General features: G+C 38.6%; 1 protein-coding gene across 1 annotated transcript in view; it reads right to left on the reverse strand.

The window, feature by feature from the left end:
* The window catches only part of ADGRV1 (adhesion G protein-coupled receptor V1), a 471,428-nt gene that overhangs the window by 260,403 nt on the left and 184,005 nt on the right, over nucleotides 1-27,020 (reverse strand). Inside the window, exons 79-82 of the mRNA XM_008700836.2 lie at nucleotides 22,203-22,452; nucleotides 21,541-21,680; nucleotides 19,846-20,006; nucleotides 11,527-11,627 (exon numbers count right to left, since the gene is read on the reverse strand). Coding sequence (XP_008699058.2) covers nucleotides 11,527-11,627; nucleotides 19,846-20,006; nucleotides 21,541-21,680; nucleotides 22,203-22,452 — 652 coding nt within the window. The remainder of the gene's footprint in view (nucleotides 1-11,526; nucleotides 11,628-19,845; nucleotides 20,007-21,540; nucleotides 21,681-22,202; nucleotides 22,453-27,020) is intronic.

The raw sequence follows: 27,020 nt of genomic DNA on the forward strand, positions 1-27,020 counted from the left end.
AAGGAGCAAGCCTACATTTCCTTGCACCTGATTGTTTTTCTCATTATTTTAACTACTTCTTACTGAAAATCTAGTATGCACCCAAAAGCTTTGTACGGGTGCTGGAAACATAGCAATGAAAAGGTAGGCAATTCCTGACTGAACGGAATTTCTATTCTATGAGGTGAGAAGTAGAAAGTGAGGAAAGGAACAGAAGATAATAAAATAAACAAGAGAATCCAGATACTGATTTCTGATATAAAGTAAACATAACAGAGATGTGATATTGTGGGGCAGGGTAGCTACTCAGGGAGGCTGTTCTAAGGTGACAAAAGTATGAGCTAAGTGTGAAGGATGGACAGACGAATACATTTATGAATAAGTAAACACTGGTGCAGAACTTTCCAGGCTTGGGGATTAACTGGAACTCAGAACCCAGGACAAGAAGGAGGTGGCATGTTTACGGAACTGAAACGTGTCCACTGTGGCTGGTGCTGGGTGAACGGGTGGAGACGGTAGGAGGTGAGATCAGAGGAGGCAGGAACGATCCTCAGGGGTCTGCTGGACAAAAGTCAAAAGTTCCTCTTTTTATAGGAAGTGACTGAGGGATTTTAGGTGTGAGAATGACTTGGGTTAAGTGTTTGAAAGGACTACTCTGGCTCCCGAAAAGAGAACAGATGATAAAGACCAGGGCCAGAGTAAAACCACGGGGGAATAGTTTCAAGGCTGCTATAGAAGACAGATGGTTTACAGGAACATGACAACAATTGGAATAAACTCTGGAAGCACCAAGATAAAATATACTTAATTCCCAAATACAGTTAACTCTATGCATATTTTTAAAAGGGAAATCCATACTGAAAAATTTTTTAAATATAAAAAAAAATTAAGGATATGAACTCAGAGTTTCAAACTTTCATTTAACTTTGATTTCTGCATTCCTAAAGGGGTGAAGGAATAAAATGAATTGGAGTGGGGCTTAGAGGTGATCTCTGGGGTTGCTATGACATATCCCCATTCCCACACCTAGCCCCATAAGATCACTTACACATGCCATCTTCTGCAGATGAAATTTGGCCCTGAAATGCACTTGGCTGTGGATATGTAACATGTAAATGTTTCAATTTGGCAATAACATACACCCTTACAACAAAAACATAGTGCCTGAAACCAAGTTCCTCCCATCCCTGGCAGAACACAGAGTATGCGTACTTAGGAGATGGGACACAAAAAGGGGATTTGCTAGAAAGGTAGTTCTAGACTCCATACAACTAACAAGCCTACAGGAAAGGCTGCTTTACTTTTATAACTGTTGTCATTTTGGCCCTTTTGTTTATCAATTGGTATAGCCTATGATATTAAAAAAAAGAATAGTCTTTTTGCTCAGGACCTCGAAGCTTACCTAGGCAGATGGGCAACCAAATGTAAGACACTCTGTTGGTAGAGCACGCAGCCAAAGCTCCAAGACAGGACTTCCTTGGACTTAACAGATGTATTTGTACATTTAAGAACCAATTTGGTAAGGGCCATTCATTGAAAAGATTTACAAAAGGAAGCAAGATGTCAGAGAGCTAAAAACAAGACTTAAGAGAGCCCCACTAACATGATCAGCATAGTAGTAAATGTTAGCTATACCTCAATAAAGCTAGAAAAAATAAATAAAATTGATGGCGGTGATGGGTGCCTAACTCTGCGTGTATACTAAAAGTCGATGAATTGTACACTTTAAATGGGTGAACTGTACGGCCTATGAATTGTATTTCAACAAAGCTGTTTTAAAAAATGTCACCAAAAGACCATGCTGTTCCGTTCCATGGAAGGGGAGGAAAACCGCCACCGAATTCTCTGGTGTCATTTGCAGAGGGGTGGAGTGGGAGAGCAGGGCTTTGATGCTCACAGACCTAGGTGATGTGAGATGGCAGAGGGAGGCAAATAACATAACCTTTTGGGGTCTCCTATTTCTCATGTGCAATACAGAGGTAATAAAAATAATACTACCTCATAGTGTTGTAAGGATTACATGGAATTTATGCATATCAGTGTTTAAAGTAGGTAGTATTTAGCAGTACCAAGTGTTTCATCACATAGTATTTCTGTGTTTTTGAAATATAAGCCTATTTCAATATCCAAATGTATACACACACATGCATGTTGTGTTACACAACACACACACTGTATACATAAATATATATATATATGTATTTTGTTTTTCATATATAAATTAAGGTTATATATATATATATATAATATATATATAAATATATATATAAACATATATTAAAAAATATAAAATATATATAAAAAGACATAAATATATACAAGAAAAACATGTGGAGATATATATATATATGTATATATATCTGTCTCCAGTTCTTAAGGTTTCAACAACTCAACACAAGCAATAAAGACACAAGCACTTAGAAAACCACTCAAGATTGGCGAGGGGAATCTCATTTTAAAAATATAAACAAAGCAAGGGTGCCTGGATGGCTCAGTCGGTTAAGCATTTGACTCTTGATTTCAACTCAGGTCATGATCTCAGGGTCATGGGATCAAGCCCCGCATGGAGCCCCAATTCCAGCTCTGTGCTCAGCAGGGAGTCTGCTTGAGATTCTCTCTCTCCCTCTTCTTCTGCCCCTCCCCCCCACTCACTTGCTTGCCCTCTCTCTAAAATAAACAAGTAAATCTTTAAAAAATATATATAAATAAAGCAAAATTAATACAGTGTCTACAGATAATGCAGACCAATAGAAAAGCCTTTCCAGGATAGTAGGACGAGAACGGTGGCAACAGGCAAGATAGAGTTGAGTGTTTTAAAAGGGTGGGGCTGAGCAGAACTGTCACCTCCCTTGCAGTTGATTTAAGAAAACCTCAAGAACACAAAACCAGGCTCGGTGCTCCAGAAGGCAGTAGGGAGTGTTCGACTCAGCAGAACCCAAAGGGCCCCTTCAATGCTATGTGGCAGCAGGAATCAACCTCGCTTTCCTCCTTTGCTCCCTTGTTCTCCAGGCCACGTGTTTCAAGATTGAACACCATCTATTACTCTTTAAACAACTCTGCAAGGCAGGCATTCTTATTTTCCAAAGACTTTTCTGATACGGCTCAGGGATATTACTCCGTTTGTCCTTTTAATTCCCAAACTGGGTCTCTTCCCCCTACACTCCATATTTGTTATTTAAAGTTCTTTAGAGCTATCATTAAATATTCGTAAAAACAATTTTTCTCAGATGCTGATTTTCCCTAGTTAGAGACATCAAAAGTAGTCTTTTAAAAGTCAAGGATAGTTTATGCTTCTGAGGCTGTAATAGAAGATTCCAAACTGGTATTTTCTGGTAAAGCCTGGATTTGCCTCACAAATTTTCCTAGTAACAAAAGCCATGTTGCAAACATGATAATGTCACTGTAGCCTCATTCAGAATATTACTCACTCTTTCTGTTGCTTTGCTACTTCAGCACTTGGGAAAGTTTGAATTTCCCAGTAGTGTGACCATGATACTATTTTTGTATCTTCAGCGTCCACTTATTTTCAATTTAGTGAGAACAGTTTATGGTTGAGCTGAATTCTGAAAGCCTGTTGAAAAAAAGCTAGATTTCTTTATTGAAATATTTAAGAATGAAAAATTTGATATATAAGTAAAATGTGTACTCAAGAAGAAAGCTAAAATAAAATACATTATTTCTCCTGAAATTCAATACTTGGATTAATATTCAAGTTTCAGTCTATCTGAATACCAATATCATTTTAATCCCTCAAAGCACATACTTGTGAATAACATATTAATATTTTTGGTTGCAGAAGATACTATAAAATTATTAGATAATCACTAATTACAAATTTACTTCATAACTGCAGATTCACGTATAAAGTCATCCAAGAAATCTGGATTCAAGAAATGGGGGAAGGGGAGCTCAAACTATAGCTCTAATCTTCTACATGTAACATGATTAGACCAGGCACACTAGCAGGGTGTCACTTGCCTTTAGGCATAAAACATTTCCATGCAATCAAAAAGTATAAATAAAAACAGGGACCAAGGAGAAATGCACTAAATCTTATTACCCTTTCATCAATTTTCTATAAAAAGCTCTCTTTCAAAAGAGGAAAATACCAATGAGGAGGGGGGGGAAGGGGGAAACCTGCCCTTTTGGCTGCTGGTGGCTGGTAGTCCCAGCGTCCGCCTTCCCTTCAGCAAGCTTTTTATGATCAGAGGCACCTGAGTTGCTCCCCTTCCTGGGCCGACTCTCCGCTTCCTTTATTGCCAAACTTCTCTCAGGTGTGGCCTGATTCAGCCTTTCCCACGTCTTCCCTACCCCTTTCCTCCCTGACCTTTTATGTCTCATTTTCATCATTTCTCTCCAAGTTTCCAGTGACCTTGTTCTTGCCAAGTTTGGGACTAACCTCCCACTGATGCTCAGTCCTTCCATTTGAAACCTTTTTCCCTTCCTTGGCTTCAGAAACTTTAACTGTGCTTTAGTTATCTGCATCTAATGATCCTTCTCATTCCACATGGCACAGTGTTTTAAACACATGCGTTTTGGACCAGACTGCCTTGAGTTTGAATCTTTCTTCCAGCTGCCACATTCTACCAGTGAAGGTTAAGACAGGTAACAAAACTTAGTTCCATTTTTCCATCTGTCAAATAGGAAAGATGGCAGGTCCCGGCTCATCTGGTTGTTATAACAATAAGGCAATACATGTAAATCACTGAGTTCAGTGCCACAAAGGACATTAACTATGCGCATTCTATAATCACAGGTCCCCTACACAACCTGTTTCAAAAGAACCTATTTCACAGTGTCAAGACCTCCATGTTTATGTAGGTAACATCTAAACCACTAGCTTACATGTGCTATGGAAACTTTAAACCCCTAAGGCTGCAAACTGCACGTATCCTATCTATTAAAACTTTCTGCCTTTTCTATTTGAGTCAAATGAAACCACCGGTTTCACAGGCACCTTAAAATCATCTACCTCCTTTGGTGATAGAGTAAATCTCATGAATTCCTGATTTATGCGGCAGTATGCATAGTGGTTAAAGGCAAGGAATGGAGCCCGGCTGCTTGTGCACAACGATTGGTTCTGTCCCTACAACTGTGTGACCTCGGGCAAGGAACTTACATTCTTTGTGCCCTGACTGCCTCATCCGTAAAATATCAGTACCTATACCATACCTATATCATATCAGTACCTGTATCATAATCCTTACCTCAAACAATACTTAATAAGTATTACATTAGCATTTACTAAATAAAATGTGCAATGTGGTCTTTTTATTGGTTTGAAGAGAGAAGTGAAATTCCAAAGTTTTCATAAAGTAAAACAGGCGGTTTTTTATTAGTTCTTATTTATTCCTTTGGATTCTCATTACCCCTACCATTGTCCAAGCTCACAACCCAACCTAACCAGATAAGGGTAAAAGCTACCCTACCCAGCTTCTCTAAACCCATCTCCCTAAATTCCAGCCTCTCATCTACTTTAATCCATCTTTCATTTAATCCCTAATTGCCAGGTTAATCCTTAAAAACACCCATTTCATACTGCACCTTTTTGGACTGACTCCATCGGTGTCTCCCCACAGTTCTCAGGCAATATGGAACTGGCTCACCTGTGGTCGGCAGATCTATTTCTTCACGCACAGGGGCAGGCCTCACAGAAGTGGAATTCCCCAGATCCATTATAACCTCCGTGCCTTGATTCTTGCTGTTTTCCCTTCCTAGAATGTGTCACGTTCTAAGTCCTCACATCTTATACATCCTTCAACAACCAGGTCAATTCCATTTGCTCTGACTTTCCAGCAGAGTCTCGCCTCCCCCAAATTCACAGCTTATGGAGTACTATACAGTATATGAGAGAAGAAGAGATCTACGAACGTACTTGGTTCTTACAGTGATGTTACTGTTTTAGACTGTTATTTACATACTTCCTGTGTGCATATCTTGCCTGGAATTTCCCATTGCACAATCTCTAAACTGTGCATATGGTAGATGACTTCAAAGTGGTTGAGTTTATAGATGAATGAAAATCCTCACCTGGGATAAGCAGGGTTTGCTCAGATTTTTGTTATAATTTCACTACTGGAAAACTGAATGGGCACCCAGTCATGAATGTGATATTACTTTGGCCATTAAGACTCAAATAGATTAATCAATTCAACTTAAATGTATATTCATATCTGTGTGCAGAATTGCTCGTCATTCATGTTCACCAAATTAATCTCTACGTGAAAAGGCACAATCAAATACAGAATTTTTTCTGTATGAGAAATAAAAATAGAAGCCTTACATACTTAATACCATTTGAGTGGGGGCATTTTCAAGCTCTTCAGAGGAAAGAAGGAATTGGGGAGGGGCTGGCTACACTTTCTTTCTAGTGGTTTATTTTATGTCCAAAAACAACACCGAGCTGTATGCCAAGTATGAAATGCTATGAGAAGGACCAAAATAAAAGCCTAGTCTCTACTCTGAGTCGTACATTAGTTTGCTTGTCTAAGTACCTTTCCTTTTCTTAGTAACCCAGGCAGGAGGGAGGATAAAACAAGAAAAAAGCAGCAGCAAATATAAGTAGTTTCAAAGGCAGTGACACTTTAAATGAAAGAAAAAATTTAATTAATGGCATTTCTTAAATAATTTTTCATAGTAAGGAAAATAGGTTGACGATGTGGGTTTAGTAATAATAACAGCAACAGCAGGAGTGGCAGCAACAGCAACAACCAGATGTCCTTGGGTCATAACACGGTTAACCTAACCTTCTAACAAGCCCCGTCCAGAAACCCGCCCCAGACTGACTGGTTCAGTACCCGAATTTTACTACGATGCCGACACAAAGTGTAAGAAACACTTTTCTAGCCTATTTACGTATACACTGACAAATAATCATAGATGTTCTACTGAATAATGACCCTTTGTGTGTCTCAAGTACCCAATAATCAAAGCAAGATCCAATTTTGATCCTTGTACTTAAATTCTTAAATACTGTCCTTTAGTAACGAAAGCAGAAACAACATAGGCTACCCTGGTTACCAAGTGACGATCCAAAACTTCCAACCAATGTTCTGATTAGCTGACACTTTACAATTTCTGTCTCACTCTGCTTCACTTGATAAAAATATACTTGTTAGATACATGTTTTCAGACTCTACACACACAATGACTTCCCCGAGCTGGTGGTCTCAACAAAACAGTGCCAAGCTGCAGGGAGAGAACCCGGGCCCTGCAGTAGCCAGAAGGAGCCTGTATTTGAGAGGTTACACATGGCTTCTGGCTTCATTCACATGTAGTCAATGATTCTCAGAGTCTCAAAGATGCTAGATATTCAAAGCTAAAATGACACAGCCTGTAGATTAAAGCAGGGCCTGCTGGCAGGAATATCTGAGCAGCATTCTACCTGGGAAACAAAATGACCCTGCAAAATGACATCCCAAATGTTGCAGAATGAGACTACCAGACAAACAATGATAGCCCAACTTCAGCTAAGTACCAGAGAACAATCCTGTGAATTTAAAGGCAATTCCCTTGCCCTTTATTGAGGAGAAAGTCTATGTAGTTAAAACTCCTGCACATCCAATGGCCACCAAAAACGTCAATTTAAGTATTTAAAATCCTCAGACATTTAGTGTCATCTGAATTCAGATAATGTATAGACTGGCTGGCAAATTGAATCATTTTCACATATATTTTTTTCTAGACAAACTTACTCGTCAGTTTCAAAATATGTGCTTAAGCCATATAAACAAACAAAAAACAGAGGGGAAAAGCCCCAAACATTTCCCTCTGTTAAGTTTACCAACCAGAGTAAATGCAGTTCTATCTTATCATCATGTTTTCTATGAGAAAACTTCTGTTCTTTTTTTAGATTTGGAGAACTGCTTTTCCTGACAGAACCCCCAGAACTAAGAACCCTGAACTGCAAACTTGTCCTTTGTCCCAGTTGTTTACCAGTCTTATCAGGGCACACATGGGTTGGCAATGTGATTCTAAGATAAAAATTCCAAAGATATATTTAGATGTTTCTCCGAGAAATATCACCCAATACCATGAAAATTTGTTTGCTGTTTTTCACTTCGTACTTGAAGTGAGTGGTCTCACAATTTCTTGCCACTTAGTAATTTTCTTTTAGGTAAATGAGAAATATTAACTTGGCACTGAAGAAAAATACATACTTTTTAAAATAAACAATACTGAAAATACAGATCTTATCTCAAAAACTTCTACCTGTGACATTTCAATGAACACATATTTCAGTATAAATAACACACTTATTAAAAGCTATCCACAGCAAAAATACAATGATGAAAACAATCTTATGCCCCTGAATTTAACTATAAGTGATAAAGGACAGGAAGTTATATTCTAAGTTAATGATGTACAAGATTTCTTATAACACCCTACACGTTTATTTAGTATAATTCTGAACAAAACAGATTTAAAAAAATGGTAAGAAGCCACAAATGTACATTTACTATGTTGCAGAGGAATACTCTCTAGCCCAGTCAAAGAAGTGCTGTAAAAACATTCTCAAGTCTCAAGTTTTCTACGGAACTCCATATTTGCGAGACTGAAAAAAACCATTGGGGGAAAAAAATCTTCTACTGCCACCTGCTGGTCATTTATAGTCAATGATTCTCAAAGATGCTGGAATGACAAACTACAGATTAAAGCAGAATTTTTGACTTTTCAAACAGCAATAATCTTTGGATTCCTGTTTACCTCCTCCATTTATAGGTTATGTATAATACATATTATAATAAATTATGAATATATAACATAAGTATACATTTTTACATATGTTTCTAGTAGAGAAGGAGAGCCAGAGGCACATTTTCTTGACTCCTGACTGCCTTGCTCATTGATGGACCCCCAGTGCTCTGAAAGGAAGTCAGAGATTATCACATTTCCTTTCTTCCCTTTCCCACAAAGGCCATTCAACCTACTTAAGGTAAGCAATAAAGATTTAAAACTTAATGCTTCTGGCTGACCTGTGAGTATTTGCAACTCAAACGCTCCAGGCCAGCTAGAGAAGTTTCATTCTTGGAGCCAAAGAAGGACAAGCCAAAAGTCTATTTCTGAAGACTTCTCAAGAGGAAACTCACACTCTAAGGATGTCAACATAACGTTGATGGAGGATTTTAAATGAGAGATCCGAGGTTGGAACTGGAATACCCCCACTGGCAAGATTCCCTAATGAGATATAAACACGATTTTAAAATTCAGAAAGGGTGGGCCCAAGTTCCTGTAGTCAGCTTCATTTCTTTTTTTGGAGAGTCTGAGAATTTAAAAAAGCCTTTGCTACAAGATTTTCAGGGAAACAACTATTCTCTTTCATTTAGAGGGTATTTTAAAAAATCAAAGTAGATAGGTAAACCATTTTGAGGAAACAGTACTTTCTCTATCAACAGTATATCAATTCTTCATACCAAAATGAACTATGGAAATGATTTTTTTAGTGATTTCATGTCACAAGCCACACATTATAGAATACTTCACGCCACATGGCTTCATCTCTTCTAAAAATAAACCGAAAAACATGGATTTCACTAACCTTCTTCTCTAAAATTAATGTTAAGTACAACATGAATCAGAAGGCAATGTCCAAACATATAAATCCTGGGTCCTTCTTTCACATCCCTAGACATGAGCAAATTTGTCTGCGAGGACACTGAAGAGTTGTCTGTAATTCTACGGTGCTATAATTAAGACTTGTACAAATTCTGCTGCCAAAAAATCACCAGAGTGGGTGGTGAATGCAGCCAAGTAAACTCTAATTATGGAAGGCGGGTTTTCTAAGATCTTACATACAAGAAGCAAAGGCAAGATCAGACAGCTAAGATAGGTTACCAAGGCAATATAAATAGCTTTGTCAAATTCAATGCAAGCCCCCTTTTGGTAACAGCTGTCACCTCCCATAGCTCATAGGTACTTTAAAAATCTGGAATTCTTTGCTTGGAATCCGGCACTTAATTGTTCCCCCAAAAATAAAGCTATGAAATTTACACATGCCATCTTCACTCCTGGGACAAAAGAAGTCAACAGGAGTCCAGTATCTCAGATAATTTTCCATTTTATATTTCAGCTCCTCCACTAGTATTATTTTAAAAACTTCTGTTCAGAGTTCAATGAAATGCTTTTAGCACTCTGAAAGACAGTATGCAAATCCTAAGTGTACAGCACAATAAATTTACATAAATTGAACATATGCATATAACAAGAAACACCCAATCAAGAAATAGTATTTTTTTGAATTCCAGAAGGGCCCCAACTACCTAGAAAAGGGAAAATTTTACTTCATAAAACAAATGCAAAGTTCTCTCAATAATGTCATACAATGTTTTCTTACAGTTTGGACCTGTAATTACAGCCTTCAGGTAGAAGTGATTTTGCTTTTTCCCCTTTGCTTATACAAACATCTGTGCCCAACCTTCCCCTTATCAACAAACTGCATGAATTTCTCATTCAAGTCCCAGCTCAGACATCACCTCCTCTATGAAGATTCCTGGACCTTCACAGAAAAATAAAGTCATCATCTACATTCACAGAGCAGTTTGCAAATAGTCTATGTTCGCAGTCATCATATCTATCTATTTATCTACTGTTTTAGACTGTGAGTACCTCATAGACAGAAAAGGCATCTAATTTCATCTTTTGATCTGTCCTCTGTGTTTACACTGTGCTTTAAACTTCATGCTAATGAATGACTACATGTTTCTCATGTTATTATCTTATGCAATTGACACCTGAGTAATTTTTCAGAAGAAAATGTTCTACCAAACTATATTCTTTAATAGTAAACAAAACAAAATACGGGTGACTTTGAACAACATGGGTTTGAATTGTGGAGGTCTACTTATATGTGGATTTTGTTTTTCGATAACTACAGTATAATAATGTAAATGTCTTTTCCTTATGATTTTTAAAAAATGATTATGATTATTTAAAATAATACTTTTCTCTAGCTTGCTTTACTGTAAGAATGCGGCATTTAAAACACATAACATACAAAATATATGCTAATCAACTCTTTATCTGACCTGTAAGGCTCAATAGTAGACTATTAGCAGTTAAGTTTTGAGGGAGTCAAAAGTTATATGCAGATTTTTTACTGTATGGGGAGTCAGTGCCCCAACTCCCATGTTCAAGGGTCAACTGCATATTATCCAGATATTTTAAATACATATCATCTTAATGCTCTCCATACAAAAGGATTTGTAACAGATCATATTTTATTCAAACAGATTAAAAACTATGCTAATTTTAATACATATACACATTAGTCATATATTTAGCATATATAAGTTGAGAATATACTGCTTCGTGATAAGAAGCAGCTCTTTTCTTGTAAGGGATGATATGACGGTACTACTCTGAAGAAAAAATTCACAAAACACACTTTTTTAGGCCCTGAAACTCTCATTTCCTCTTACCGTGCTACAAAACTAAACAAGCTTACTTCAACTAAGTTGAAATCAAACTCTACTTATACATTCAGTTGAAGGATCATAGAAGAAGAAAATGAACATGTCATGAAAGGTAGAAATTCCCGAGCTCTCCTACCTGTGTACCTAAACTGGCCGCCATCATGTGAGTCAGAAGCTTAGCAGCAAACATGGAGTACCTGGCACAGAAGACATGGGAAAGAACAGCCAGGCAAAGACCTGTAGGAACAAAAAAGTCCACGTGTGGTTTTACAATCCATGAACAACAGTCGCATAGCAAAAATCTTCAGAAGGCCTGTCTGCCGATGCTGCATAGCACGGTATCTCTGGCGACGACGGTATTGCAATTATAATCTACTCCACTTTACATGACTTACAAAATCTGCACACTCCTCAACTAGGGCCAAAGGACAACTTTAATTTTCGAATAGCCACATGTTCACTTCCTTACTCAAGAGACTGCACAAATTAAGCAGATTAATAATTTTATTAAGCTTCTGGTTTTCTATGTTTCCATTAGACAATTTCTACCGTTTGAGAAGGGAATCAAATTCCAATCTCATTTTCTAAGAACAGGTGGCTTGGCTAAATAGAGATATTTAGGGAGGTGAACAAGTTTTTTTTAGGCATAAAACTGTGAATGGTACGACCAAAACTCAGGCTCAGTAATTACCCCTTTTTATCTAGGAGGAATAGTTATGTAATTATGACAGTGGTAATTATGAATTTTAAGAGTTACCTTACGCTACTGGGTGCCAAAACCAGGAACAAAATGTGTTTTTCCTCCTGAGATTACTTTAACCTAAACATCCACATTTTTAAGTGGAGTAAAGAAAACTATTCTTATTTTCTTTAAATCTGCTTAAATTCATCTCTTTATAGTACTTCAAGGCGATGAATAGAAACTCAACACTAAGACACAAATCTTTTATCTTGCAATTTGTATGGATTTCTTTTAAGACCAAGTTTTAAGTACGGAGTGCATACATACATATTTTTTTAAGATTTATTTATTTATTTGAGAGAGAGAGAAAGCACAAGAGGGAGAGAGAATCTCAAATAGACTGCAGGGAGCACAGAGCCCAATGCGGGGATCGATCCCACCACCCTGAGATCATGACCTGAGCCAAAACCAAGAGTGGGCCGCTTAACTGACTGTGCCACCCAAGCACCCCGAGTATATACATATTTTTAAAGTATTTCCTGTTCTAAAATTTAAATGTGCTGCATATGGGAACCTATTTTTTCACGTAAGCCTTTTAATCCCTCTTGTCCTTAATAGAATTATTTTGTCTAAGAATTATCAAAACAGCAATGGCAGCTGTATGCTGCTTTGCCATGTATTTTGCATGTAGTACCCCATTTACCAATGCCTCCTTGACAAATAGGACAGACTGCATTTATTCAACATTTGCTTTCTCATTATCTTCCCTGAAGCTATGTACCCAACTGCATGTTGGCATACGTGGACTGGGCATCTGCAAAGTGCCCACATGGGGTCTATCACTAACTAATATTCCTTACACCAATGCCTCCCATAACTCCCTTTGGGAAAGGCTTTCAGTGTGTTTAGCTTTTAATAAGTTAGACAAAGTTCCACAGTGGAAGTGAGTCTTTGCATTAGTCAAGGCTCTTAGCCTAGGAATATGGCCAAGAAATCTAAAGTAATCCATTTTAGGAAGGCTGCTCTAGGGTGATCTGGGACAGGTGTGCAGGTCTTGGGGCGGCCTCCAAAATCCACCCACACAGGTACACAGTATATCCAGAAACTGCAGAGTCATGCCTGACTTTGCACCTTTACTTAGGTAGTCTATAAACTTACTGAAGCTGATGCCTGAACTCACCAAGGTACACTTTGAATTTCCTGTGATGATCAAAGCTAGTTTAAACTCAAGGTTTAGGGTGTGTGTGTGTGTAATATACTGATTCAAAAGCAAGGCCTTGCCAATTTTCATCAAATAGGCCACATGATCACAAGTACGTGCTTTACTCTACATTTATTGTGGTAGATGGTAACAATGTGAGGCAAGGGGATTAGTGCTGGACAAAGGAGAAATATACATGAGTCAACCGGTTTTTTTTTCCTAGTTCACAAGAAGAGCTTATTCACAGCCTTTTCCCTTAATGTGATAATTCTCCATTATACTCACATTTCATGAGATAAATGTAGTACAGCTAAACTTGACCAGCTCAGTAATATTTAATTAAGTATATAGGCTTCAATTAAAATGCTAGCATGACACCTGGTGGTGGTCCTGGATTCAAAGCCAGCGGCGGGAAAATGGGCTAGATTCTATTAGCCTTTAACTATAATGCATGATAGTGATCTGGATGCATTTTTTATTTATGGGAGAAGGTGCTGAAAAACCTCAAGCAGGCTGTTCCCTAGCCTCAGCTGGCCTTGGGAAAGATACTGAGTACCTTAGATTTAATAACTAAATACTTCGGTTTCCAAGTTCCTAAAGCATTATATACTAAGTACTTCCCTTTATTTTCTTACCTGATAACGAATAGCTGCACTTAGCATACATGATTTAAATCTACAAGTCCGTTTTCCCTAAGTTGTGATAATTTTTTGGTTTAAATTCCTTTAATATAAATATGTAAATCAAAGAGTATAAAATGTTATAACTATAAATAGCATGTTTTTTTTAAAAAAAATAAAGTATAATAATTCTAAGTATTACTTAAAGGTGTACTCTAAAGTTTTTTAAAAATTGACTCCTTGACAATTATGTAGAAACAAAAAACAGCTGGGTGCCTGGGTAGCTCAGTCAGTTAAGCGTCTGCCTTTGGGTCAGGTCATGATCCCAGGACCCTCAGCAGGGAGCCTGCTTCGCCTCACCTGCTGCTCCCACTGCTTGTGCTCTCTCTCTCTCAAATAAGTAAAATCAAGAAAGAAAGAAAGAAAGAAAGAAAGAAAGAAAGAGAGAGAGAGAGAGAGGGAGGGAGGGAGGGAGGGAGGAAGGGAGGGAGGAAGGGAGGGAGGAAGGAAAAGGAAGAAAGAATGAACGAACAAGCAGCTAACGGAATAATTTTCCTCTCCTGTTTTTCTTTTTTTTTTAAAGTAGGTTCCACATCCAGCATGGAGCCCAATGCGAGGCCTAAACTCATCACCCTGAGATCAAGACCTGAGCCGAGATCAAGAGTCAGACGCTGACCTGACTGAGTCACTCAGGTGCCCCCCTTTATTTTTGTTCCTAGCACAATGTAGGTTACAGACTCAGTTGGAAAAGAACAATTAATAAGTTCACTAACACAAATGACTTTTCTCTATCATTAGAAAGTGAGGGTGAAGATAAACTACCCTTAACCAAACAACATTGATAATCTTTGATTTAGATAAGAAAAACTCTAAAGAACTGCTAGATTCTTTTGTTATCATCAAATTGGACCAAAGATCTTATCTATCCACACAATATTTAAATGTTTGTATGCATATAAACATAGGTAATGTTTGAATATGCATACCCAGCAAAACTATCTATCAGTATCCCTTAAAAATAGGATACACTTTCCCAACTACTGAGTTATCACTCCACTAGCCAAATGTTGATACTTTTTGCCATGAAATCTCTGAAAAATGTTCATAACTTTTGTATCTATCCATGTATCTGTCACTGTCTTCTCTACAGATAAATCGCAACAAAACCAAATGTTCACTACACATTATTAAATGTTATTATGTTGTCGGCTTCCTTTTTTTCTATTTTCCCACCTAATGCTAACTGCAACTGCTACTTTTTTTTTTTTTTTTTTTTTTTTTTTTTTTTTTGCTCATCTCTACTGCTTACCACATTTCTGTACCTCTCCTCTCAGTATGGTGCCTACTGGTTACTGCTACTAAGAAGCTAAAGGCAGGAAAACAAAATTGTCAAGCCCAAAAAGTTTTCAATTTTCAACTGAACAAAAGTCAGTATGAATCACCTCACAGAACACAAGGTCTGTTTTGGGGGGAAAGGACTTCTTCCAGAAGGATGAGGTTGCCAGGAGACCAACCTCCAGAAAATCAAGAGTGTTAACCCTGAGAGGTTCAAAAGCCACACGTGGCTATCTACATTTTGATTAATTAAAATTAAACAGAATGAAAAATTCAGTTCCTCACTTGTTCTAGTCCTATTGCTACCATACTGGACAGGGCAGAACATTGGATCATTGCAGCAAGATCTACTGGAGAGTGCTGTGTTAACCTATCTGAGTGAAAGCAAAAAAACAGTGTGCTGTATTTCAGGATAATTTTTATTAAAAATGCTAAAACGAGAGTGTTTGGGAGCTCAAAGTATGATGTTAACTTACATAGTCACAAGAACACCTAATTATTGGAGTATGTCAGATCAACAATGTATATTCATTTATTTATTAATTTAACTAGTTGTTCAGAAGCTACCATACATCAGTGGCTGTGCTGAACAATGGAGACACTAAGTTCAAAAAGGTAGTTACCTGCTGCTCTCCCTCTGCTGTGTCTATATTTCTAGCTGTATATTCCCCAGACGCAGACTGGTTTATGTGAGGTCAGAGGACATAATTCTGGGCAAAGAGATGTGCGGGAAAACATTCTGGGTGGTTTTCAGGAAAGTTTTCATTGTTCTTAAAACATGATCCAAATAAGTGCCTTTCCTTTGGCAAGCCTAGATGTTGTGTGATGCTGAGAGCTGTGGCCAGCTCAAGACCATGTAGGGGCAAGACTGAGAAAACAAAACTTTGAGGAGAGCAAGACAGAAAAATGAGAAGGGGGTGGGCTCCTGAGGACACCAGTGAGGTACTGAATTAATCAACCTTGAGCTAAATTTGTTTATTTAAGAAATGTGAGCTGTCTTCTGTTACTTGCAGCCAACTTCATCCTAAATAATACACCCATATATGCAGAGAAACCCAACATCTTTATGCCATGTCAGAATTAAAACTAAGCTGACTTACTACCCGCAGTTCTCTCTTCAAAATGGTTTTTTAAAAAAATTCTTACACATTTTTTTCTGTTCATGTTAATAACTACTCTCCCATTTGATAGTTAGAATGAAGCTGTTTTGATATAGCTTCCCCCACAATCATTACGGCTATTTTAGGACAATGATTACAGTGAATATGGGGCGCCTGGGTGTCGCAGCCGTTAAGCGTCTGCCTTCGGCTCAGGGCGTGATCCCGGCGTTATGGGATCGAGCCCCACATCAGGCTCCTCCACTATGAGCCTGCTTCTTCCTCTCCCACTCCCCCTGCTTGTGTTCCCTCTCTCGCTGGCTTTCTCTATCTCTGTCAAATAAATAAATAAAATCTTTTAAAAAAAATGATTACAGTGAATATGAACTTGATATTTTTGGAAGAATGTGACACAAAATTTTAGAAGAATCTCTTACTTTTAAAAAAAATTTGAAATGAATGGTGGCATCTGGTAAAAGTATTTTTTTTTTCCTGAAAAAACTATCAGAATCTCAGCTTGTAAAACATAAAAGCCATAACTAGAATAGTCTTGCAGTTTAATAAACCTTGGACAAAAGAATAAGCACGCCTCAGAGAACTTTGGATTGTATTGGGTTTTTTTTATCCTGTAAGTCTTATTATTTCGTAATTTATGGACAATTAGTTTCTGTTACTTAACTGTAAAACTGATATTGTGTTGACATATACACTTAGTAATCTGTCACGTAAATAAAGCCATTAGCCATCTAAAAGGGAAAGCTTTAGTTTGACTAATGTGTTAAATGATTTTTCTACCTTAAGAGAACAAAAAAAGAACAAATGACATAAATGTGAGGTCTCTGGTCCATCTCTAATCTCAGCTTAAAAGCCCTCCAAACATAGGAGACTCAGCCACAAGCACATCACATAAGACCTAGCTCATGTATTGATATTCAAACTGAAATGGATTACGGAATGCCACATGGTCTTGTCAGATCACAAGGCGAAAGGAACTGTATTTAGAGTCAAAATCACAATGATTCCACACAACAGTCTGTCCTGGTACAACATCAACAGTTACAGGAAGCAAGGTCGGCTTCTTTGACATCATCCTCCAGATAGTCCCGTGCTCAGGTACTCAAACCATGCGCAGGTTCCTTAATAATTACATTATAAAATTATAACATTATGGCATTATGATGTAAAGTTATTTTAAGTTGTATTTCTTCCAAGTCACCTCTGAAAGTGAGTTTCATGTTGTTACACCAAGTGCACGGTTATGGTTCACTTATCCTCCCTTTCTATCTTTTTAGCTTCAAAACATAACCTTAGCTTAATGTCTTGGAATTTGGTAAACCAGTTTATAATTTTAAAAGCCAGAGGTATACACCCTCATCTTTCACCTTTCTAAGCTGAGAATTACTAAACTCTGTGGCCTGTGCGCCCATTTCCCACACTTTGATCATTTCAGCTGTTCTGCTCTAGTACAGTAAGCAGACCTGCAAACTAGAACTGGAACAGACGTACACTGTGATCTGTCCTGATTGAAATAAAAAGGTTTATTTCCTGTCTAAGTATGTTGCCACGTTTCATGAAAAGAGCTGGTCAGATTGCTTCCAAGTTCAGATGGATATTTGGTATGGTCTGACATAAATTATGAAACGTGTATGTAAGGGGCGCCCGGCTGGCTCGGTCAGTAGAGCGTGCAGCTCTTGGTCTCAGGGTTGTGAGCTCAAGCCCCACACTGAAATAAATAAATATATAAAAAATAAATAAAATGAAAAGTGTACATAAGTTACGTAAAATTCTCATCTCTAGGTCCTGGGGCCCATCGGAGGGATGGACAATCATCCTCCCATGACCGCAGAAACGGAGATAATAATAGAGGACTTTATGTCTCCTACTAAATCTATAGAACACGCAATATACACTCCAGTGGGTCATGGACAGGAAGGAATAAGTCCAATAATTTCACATAGGATTCTAAGTTAAAAAAATAAAAGCAGACACTGATATTTAGGTGTTGGTTTTGCAAGAAAAGCTATATTACTTAACAGTTCTTCCAGGAAATACGTTATAGTCCTCTAGTTTTCTATAGAATCAAGATAGCATTCTTTCCTTAGTTTTCCAAACTCTGTTTTGATGTTCAGTATTGAGAACAAGCCAGGGATTTTTGTGGGTCACAGCAGCACTTGGTTTTATGTCTCGATGGAAATATATAAAATTACATCTAGATTTTACTGCAGCATTTTACCTTTTGGCTTTATTTTATATCTACGAAATTTTCGTAAATATATGAGCATTGAAATAAAATAGGATGTCTCCATCTGATTTGGGAACTACGTGGGCCTAGAAGAATCGATCAAGCAAGAAATGTTATCCTTATAAAACATGTTATTAAGAATAAGATATTGTTAACTTTTGCTATTGGATCTGTTAGGTTTAAAATTAAGATAAATTAAGGGAAATGTATAATCTTATAAAACGAAATTAGAAAGGAAAGATTTTAAGTAACCAGGACAAAGAATAATAATTAATTACCTGTGTCCATCTCCACAAAAGTTTCATAATAAAGACTATTAGAGGGATTGTTTGCACATCAAATAAAAAAGACACAAATGCAGTGATAATCACATTTACAGACAAAAATTATTAAACTAGGATATCGAAATGTCTGAGTTAGTACAATCTGAAATCATTTATTATGGGTGGAGAAACTGAGGTATAGAGAAACCAAGTAATTTGCCCCAGCTACTGGCAGAACGAGGATTTGCACCCAGGCAATCTGGCTCCAGAATTACCATATATGCAGTTTTCTGGGTAGCGCATTGTTCACAGAAGCAGCACTGGGCTGTAAAGGAGGACTTAGAGCATGGAATGAGTGAGCACAGGAAACACAAATAGAGTTGAAGGAATTCTCAGACTCTCACCTACATAATCAATACAGCAAATGAGAACACCCTATAGTTCTCAAAAATTAAGGTGTAGGTAAGTAAGTTCACAGACGTTAATACAATTGAGGCTCCTATTCTTGCCAGAAATGGGGCCTAGATGTAGAAGATGAAAGACACTTTATTTCTTAACACAGTGGTTGAGCGTATTTAAAGCTCAAAGGTTGTATGTTTGGTTTTAAAATGAAAGTACAAAATGCTTTGCATATATGATCTCAGACAATCCTGACATTCTGTTGGAGAACCTGCCTTCTACCCCACCACGCGAAAAACTCAATCCTTCCCTGTTATCTAGCTTCTGTCTCACACTATATTTTATATTCCTTATGAGTTAGATCGGTCTTGTTCTTTATTATACCTTATTATGGGATTATATTGCATCCTTGATTGTATCCTCGTGATTCGTTATATCAGTACACAGTTGGCCTTCTACAAACATCCGTTGTATGAAGTAATGAATAAGACAATGGTAAAATTTATTTTCTCCTAGTACGGATGAATTAGTATGTTTGCATCTTGCAAACATGGCAAAATGGACTTTCATTCTTATAAATATTCAAAATTATTGAGTCAAAAATACCACAACTAACCTGAGACACATATAAATCCAGAAGAGAAAAAAGCTTCATTGTATGAAGACAAGCTGTCGGTCTGGGCGTAGACCGCATACGCGGACATGTACGAACAGGCACATTCCACGTAGTCTGCAGTGTCCTCGACCACTTTGCAGAACTGACTGTCAGACAACCAGCTAGGGCAAAAACACAATGGTCACCACCGTTCTTTTATCAACACTTACGGTATTTGAGATGGCTTTTCAAGTAAAAATAACTCAGTGAACTTAAGTGTTCTTTACTCAAGCATTAAGCAGACCAATTTTCGAGAAAAAACACTGGAGGGCACATCTTGTCCTAGACATGATACAACAGGTCCCACAGGACGCCTTAAGAAGAAACCTCAATACTCGCTAAGCCTGCAAAGGCATTCCTGATACCAGAGAAGCTGGTCCTCTCAGCAGAGCAGGGCTCGTGCCTAACCTGAAGCACACACACACCCAGGCTTTCATCAGAAGGCACGCCTCGCTCGCACTGGAAAACACCAGAAGGTGGACAGAGCCAACTACAGGTGCACTCTTCACCCTTCCTCATTTCACAATTCCTCGTATTTCAAACCACAGAAGTTCCTTAAAAGATTATCCACATTTCTTTCTTCATCTCTTTGGTTTTTTTTTTTTCTCCTTTGAAGGCAGTTATATTACCTAAATGCCTTCCAGGGTTCTTTCAAATGTTTCTACTATAAGATCTGACTTTTAACACAAAACTTTGTTGTGATTACAGCAAATGTAGTGTCCTGTGCCAAGCCTTGTGAGGGCTCCTCGGGGACCACTCACTTGGGCCTTCTCCCTTTAGTGCCTCTTCAATCCTTTACTTTTCTAAGGACATAAAATTTAACCCCAACTGCAGATTCAAGTTTGAAACATTCATTAGGAGTTATATATTAAGGATGGCACAGTACCTATGTATTAAGTTTAAGATCTGTCACCAGGCATTCAAAATTTCAACTGAAAATTACTTTTTTCACGAAGAAAAAGGCTAACCAGAATTTTGCTGTTTGCAAGACAGTTGGTTACCCAACAAAGCTGTTAAATGTATTTAGAATTTTAGTCTGTGTGCTGGAAGTCAGGAATAAACAGAACCAAGCGACCGATTTGGACCCTAAACCCTCTGGGCAGCAAAGCCTGACCCTCCGGCATTGATTGAGCTCTGGGTAATAGCACGGCTCAGAAACTTGAGGCTGGGTTAGGCCAAGGAGACTCTACAGAAGAATCATTCTCTTCTTCCCATTCCCGTGTATGGTTTAATTCCAAAATGCACTCCAAGTCATATGTAGACTAGAATTATAAATCCCTGCTAATCCCTTTAAACACAGAGCACCAGATCAAGAACCATAAGCCAGATGGAAGGGGCAAAGAAAATTTCCCTTCCTGCCCAGTAAATGAAGCTAACCACAGAAAGGTCATGTGAAATGAGCAGAAGTCACAGTAGGTCCAATGGAAGCAGTAATAATAAAGAAGTGCTGAACATGTACTGAGGTTGCTAGGCTGCACTTGCTGCCTGCCCAATACTAGACCATTTCCTACGCTGCTTTCTTGTTTTTATGGCAGAGATTTTTCTCTACTCCAAAGTCTCACCTGAGGCCACCCTCTACGTTCAGTACAGAAATTGGGCTCAACGGTAATAGAATGGGAAAGGACTGAATTTTAATTTTGAAGAATTATTAAGTACCTTGCAGCAGCCTGATTCCAAAGGAGACACAGAGACGTCTGGGGAATAATCCTAGGTTCGGCAGCATAAATCCTATAGAGAACCTCATTGTTGTCTGTCAGGGGTTGTGAACGCTGACCTTTCACACTCAAAGACAGTACCTGCAGCACCACAAAGAACAGAGAAATGGATGGTATTTTAAAATCAGTGTCATGAGTAAATTCTGAACTTTGATTCATTTTCCTAGTTACTCTAGTCACTTGCTTAATGCCCCTATTTAAATAATTAGCTGGCTTACGGATGCAGGGAATCTGATTGGCTTTTCACTGCCAACATTCTACCTCCATCTCAGTTCCCGAGCAGCCTCCGGCGGACACGGCTCACTTTAACCGTCTGACTGCATCATGAGTGGGGAATGTAACATGATATGATATTAGTGAAGGCTACATTTTTCACTTTCCCCCTGTATATATCTTACTCAATAAAACATGAAGGGAAATATTTCCAACTCTACTTGAGACTACACATTCTACAAATAGTTCATAAAGATGGGACGTGTTTCATAATTAGCTCACCACGTGTAGTCCTCACCACAAATTTGATCAAGCGCATGCATTCTGAGGCGTGTGTCTGCTCAGGAAAAATCTGATCCCAACCACACAATTCTTTAAATGATAGATTACCTTATTTTTCAGGGCATGAAGATTGTTTCCAGTTATAAACCACTGCTGGCTGCTATACTCTGTAAACTGGACTAATTTACAGGTACTTTTCCCAGCCATTATTTCTGCCTCTGGAACTTCCAATAACCTCGCTGGAACTCGAATATAATCACCTTCTTTTCCTTCAAACTTGTGCCCATTGATTTGCTGAGGATACCAGTGAAGAGCCAGTATGGACAAATATGGGCAACTGTCAAGGATGGTTTTGCTTCTGTAACAGAAAAGCAAAGGCTCTGCTAAAATGGCATGCATTTATATACACATATCCACTTACACTTGCTAAAATGCGCTCCATGGGGGCTCTGTTCTGTATGCGTCACTATGACATTACCAGCCCAGAGGCTGTAAAGACAATACGCTTTCGGTTCTTTTGCGGTTAACCGTCATATTTTACACAGCACTTTCTGCATCATTTTGCCTGATTCGCCCTTGTAATCTAAAACACGGGTTTTGGAAAGCTGTTTCGTGGATATCAGATACAATCTGTGGCTATAAAATGAACTTTTTTGTGTTAGTCACATCAGCGTTGGTGGAATAGGCTGAGGAAAGGATGCACCAGGAAACTGAAACCTCTGCTTTATTTAAGAATACCCTCTTATATACCGAGAGCATGTTTTCATTAAGAGTTTACCTCATCTCTTTCTACTCCATCAGAGCATTTCGAATCTAACCATGTGTTGGTAAGAGAAACAGCCTAGAGCTGGGATCGTCACCCTTTCGACAGCTCTGTTTTAAACACTGTAAGATCCTGTGCTCAGTGAGAGTTCTTCTAAGCCTCGGTGTGTGTTGAAATTACTTGGAAGTGTGTTTAAAAATACAGATTTCTAGGTCACACCCAGACTTACTAAATCAGAATCCTTGCCTGGAGAGGAGGCTAGGGGTTCTACAAGTCTTATTTTTTAACCAGTCCCCCAAGGAACCTGAAAAATCTTGTCTTGGACCCATCATGTTTAGGAACAATGAAGAGATACAAAGATAAATCAGATCTGAAACCTGCCTGAAAAAGTTTGGAGAATATTAATATGTTAGGATAAAAATTGTGCATTAAATGTTGAAAGTTATATGGGCCACAACATACAGAGAGTATCACAATTAAATCATGAGTCTAAATGATACTTTGTCAAAATCCCTAACCTGGGAAATAGAACAGAGAATTTTAAATGGAAAATCTGAGGGAAAAAATGAAAGGGGAAGGGCTCTTTCCTCTAGTTAAATCCTCTTTTAAAAAAAAAATCTTGACTGGGTCCCCTGGGTGGCTCAGTTAGTTGAACTTCTGACTCTTGGTTTGGGCTCAGGTCATGATCTCAGGGTCCTGAGATGGAGCTCTGGGTCAGGCTCCTGCTTAGCATGGAGTCGACTTGAGATTCCTTCCCCACCCCCCCGTTCCTTCCCCCATTCACTCTCTCACTCTCTCTCTAACAAATATATAAAATATTTTTTAAAAAATCTTCCATAACTTTAACTACCACATTTGAATCGGTGCCTTCAAATATCTAACTTTAATCCAGTCATTCACCCAGGCTCTAGACCCCTGTTGTCCAAGACTCCTCCTAAAACACCTCAATCCATAGAAGCTACCCCTTCATAACAGCTCACCAAACTTATCTCTTAATCTCCCCATCCAGCCTCCCATATCTTCTCTGCTGACTCTAAGCTCAAAGCTGTCACTGCAGCACCCCCTGACCAGGTACACTTTGACTGAGACCAGTGAAGCTCAGCCACATGGCTGCGTACCCTTTCCACACTCTCCCTGGAATCTACTAAGACTTAGCCCATCAGTGCCACCCTGGATTCAGTACCTTGGCTTACTGAGACCGATCTAACAGGCAGTGACTCTACCCAGCCTTGACACCAGTGGGCCAAATCCTGGCCCCTGTCACTGGCAGGCAAATGACAACACTTTCCCTGACACTGTAACGTCCTATATCCATGCCCTTCTACCACACTCACTTTGATCAATCCCACAACGTGCTTTACATCCTGGCTGAAGAGAAGGAGAGACCCCCACATGAATATGTAGACTGGTACCACCACAGATCCGGTGACCAACCACGGCTGTGCCCTCAGCGCCACTCGACACTGGTTTCACTTGGCTTCCAAGTAATCGTTCCAGATGTCATCATCCTCCTCAACAACCCTGCTCAAGTCCCAAATCTTTCACTCTCAGCAACTGCCCCTGAATACTGCTTAAGATAATATATAAATAACACATATCAGAATGGCCACCAACTCTAGAGTTTTCCAAGTTAAAAGAAAATAAACTACTGTTGATCACTCTCTTATTTTCTGTTTGTCACCTATATGATAATTCTACTACTCAGCTGTTTTCAAGCTACCATCCTCCCCAAGTTCCTGCTTCAGTTTCAGCCCTCATGTCACCTGAACAATTATTCCCTGTATAGTCTCCCTATTTCTTGATTTATGCTATTCTTTAATCTGTAACACTGTTCTCAACACGATGTCTCCAGAACCCTGAGTCTGATTCTCTCACACACATACGAATCCTACCTGGCTTATTCTATGTTCAATCTTTAAAGGCTAATGATCTCCCCAAACACACCACACTATTCTTGTGACTCCCATTGCACATGCTGTTTCCTTTCCCTGGACAACTCAGAAGGAAAGGTAATTCAATGGAGAGGAAACACATGGCAGAAACATATTGATCCACTTACTTATTCTATTCAGTCATTATACCGTAACCACTGAGAATCTACCACTGAGAATCTGTACCAGATACCATTCCAGGCCTGGGAATACATTAGGCAACAAGGCAGAAAAGGTCTCACTATGCCTTTGAGGGCACAAATATGGAAACCAGCATTCACAGCAGGATAGCTGGTTCACATCTAAAACAATCTCAATATTCTAGTGACCTTGTACAAATATGGAAAAACAAAAGGAAAGGATTGGGACAATGGGGAATTACAAAGCTATGAATTATTTGACTTCATTGAACAACATAACCGAACACAGTTCAAGAGAGAAAAACAGTAAAAGATATTTTTTAAACACACACACACACACACACACACACACACACACACACACAGTGGTCTCATTGCAAACGTACTTGAAGTAAAGAAATGATCCATTTCAGAGGTTTCTGAAGACACTGGAGACAGCTATAAAAGGCACTGAGTAGCCCAACTGCTGGTCACTGGTCTCAGACAGACATTTAGGACCAGTGATGAGGGCTGGAGAAAGGGGCCTCCTAAAAGGGCATGTAGAGCTTTGCTGATGTACCCAATTGAGAAAACTTCAATCCTCAGGACTCATTAATCAGAGTTAAAAGAAGAGTACAGTGTAAAAGGATGCTGGTTTTGTACCTTAACCTCAGCTCATGCCCGGGCACTAACCTGGGATGAAAGGCTAGGGGCCCTTTATAACCACAGCGCTGGAACTGGAGATTTTGTTACAAAACAAGTGGTTACAGTCTCTTCTGACCACAAGGCATGGTGGTCAGCAGGGGATGTGGAGTCAGGCAGGTCTGGGACTGAAGTCTCACCACAACTAATCCTGTGACCCTTGACAAGTTATATCTTTATCTGCAAATGGGAATAATAAAAGCTCTAGCTCTACCTTTGAGCAGCTGCTTAAAATGATCTTTTATAAGAATTAAATACATATAATTTTTAGTAAGGGTTATGTTGAACCATATGAAATTTCCAGTATATTACATACTATTTTAGCTACAAAATAAGGCAACTTCATGTTGTTCAATCTAATACAATGTCAGGACTAGAGCAGAGGTACAGTTAATATCAGCTCTTATTTTGTTCCTTAATCTCTCTTATAAGTCTTTTATATCTAGAATGACTACATCTTTGAACTTTATGTATTTTGTGATCTAAGGACTAAAGTTAAAAGTTTTATATAGTCAACAGATATTTTAATTAACCTGTCAAAGTTCATAAAGGGCCCTAAATAAGTGACTTAAATTATTATACCAGATTTTTATTTTTTTATTTTTTTTTTTTACTTTTTTCCCTTATACCAGATTTTTATTTATTTTTTTTAAAGATTTTTATTTATTTATTTGACAGAAATAGAGACAGTCAGCGAGAGAGGGAACACAAGCAGGGGGAGTGGGAGAGGAAGAAGCAGGCTCCCAGCGGAGGAGCCCGATGTGGGGCTCTATCCCAGAACGCCGGGATCACACCCTGAGCCAAAGGCAGATGCTTAACGACTGAGCCACCAGATTTTTAAAACATAGTCTTCAAAATATCTCCGAATTTCAATTTGACTTAATAAATGCTGATGACAGCCTTCATCAGCAAATAAATAATAAATGCTATAAAGATTTATAAAACCACTTTTAATCAGACATGCCCCATTAAATAATAGTCATTATTTTTTTTAAAGACTTATTTACTTATTTGAGAGAGAGTGAGCATGTACACGTGGGGGTGGGAGGGGCAAAGGGAGAGAATCTCAAGCAGACACCCTGCTGAGCAAGGAGCCCTCCGTGGGGCTGAGGCAGGGCTCAGTGTTAGGACCCATGAGATCATGACCTGAGTCCAAACCAAGTCAGGTGCTTAAATGACTTTTTAAATAACCTATATTACTCTGTGAGAATTGGAAGGAAATCTCAATTTTTTTTTTTAAGATTTTATTTATTTATTTGACAGAGATAGAGACAGCCAGCGAGAGAGGGAACACAAGCAGGGGGAGTGGGAGAGGAAGAAGCAGGCTCATGGCGGAGGAGCCTGATGTGGGGCTTGATCCCAGAACGCCGGGATCACGCCCTGAGCCAAAGGCAGACGCTTAACGACTGCA

The sequence above is a fragment of the Ursus maritimus genome, unplaced genomic scaffold, assembly GCF_017311325.1.
Source record: "Ursus maritimus isolate PB19 unplaced genomic scaffold, ASM1731132v1 scaffold_5, whole genome shotgun sequence".
Classification (NCBI taxonomy): domain Eukaryota; kingdom Metazoa; phylum Chordata; class Mammalia; order Carnivora; family Ursidae; genus Ursus; species Ursus maritimus.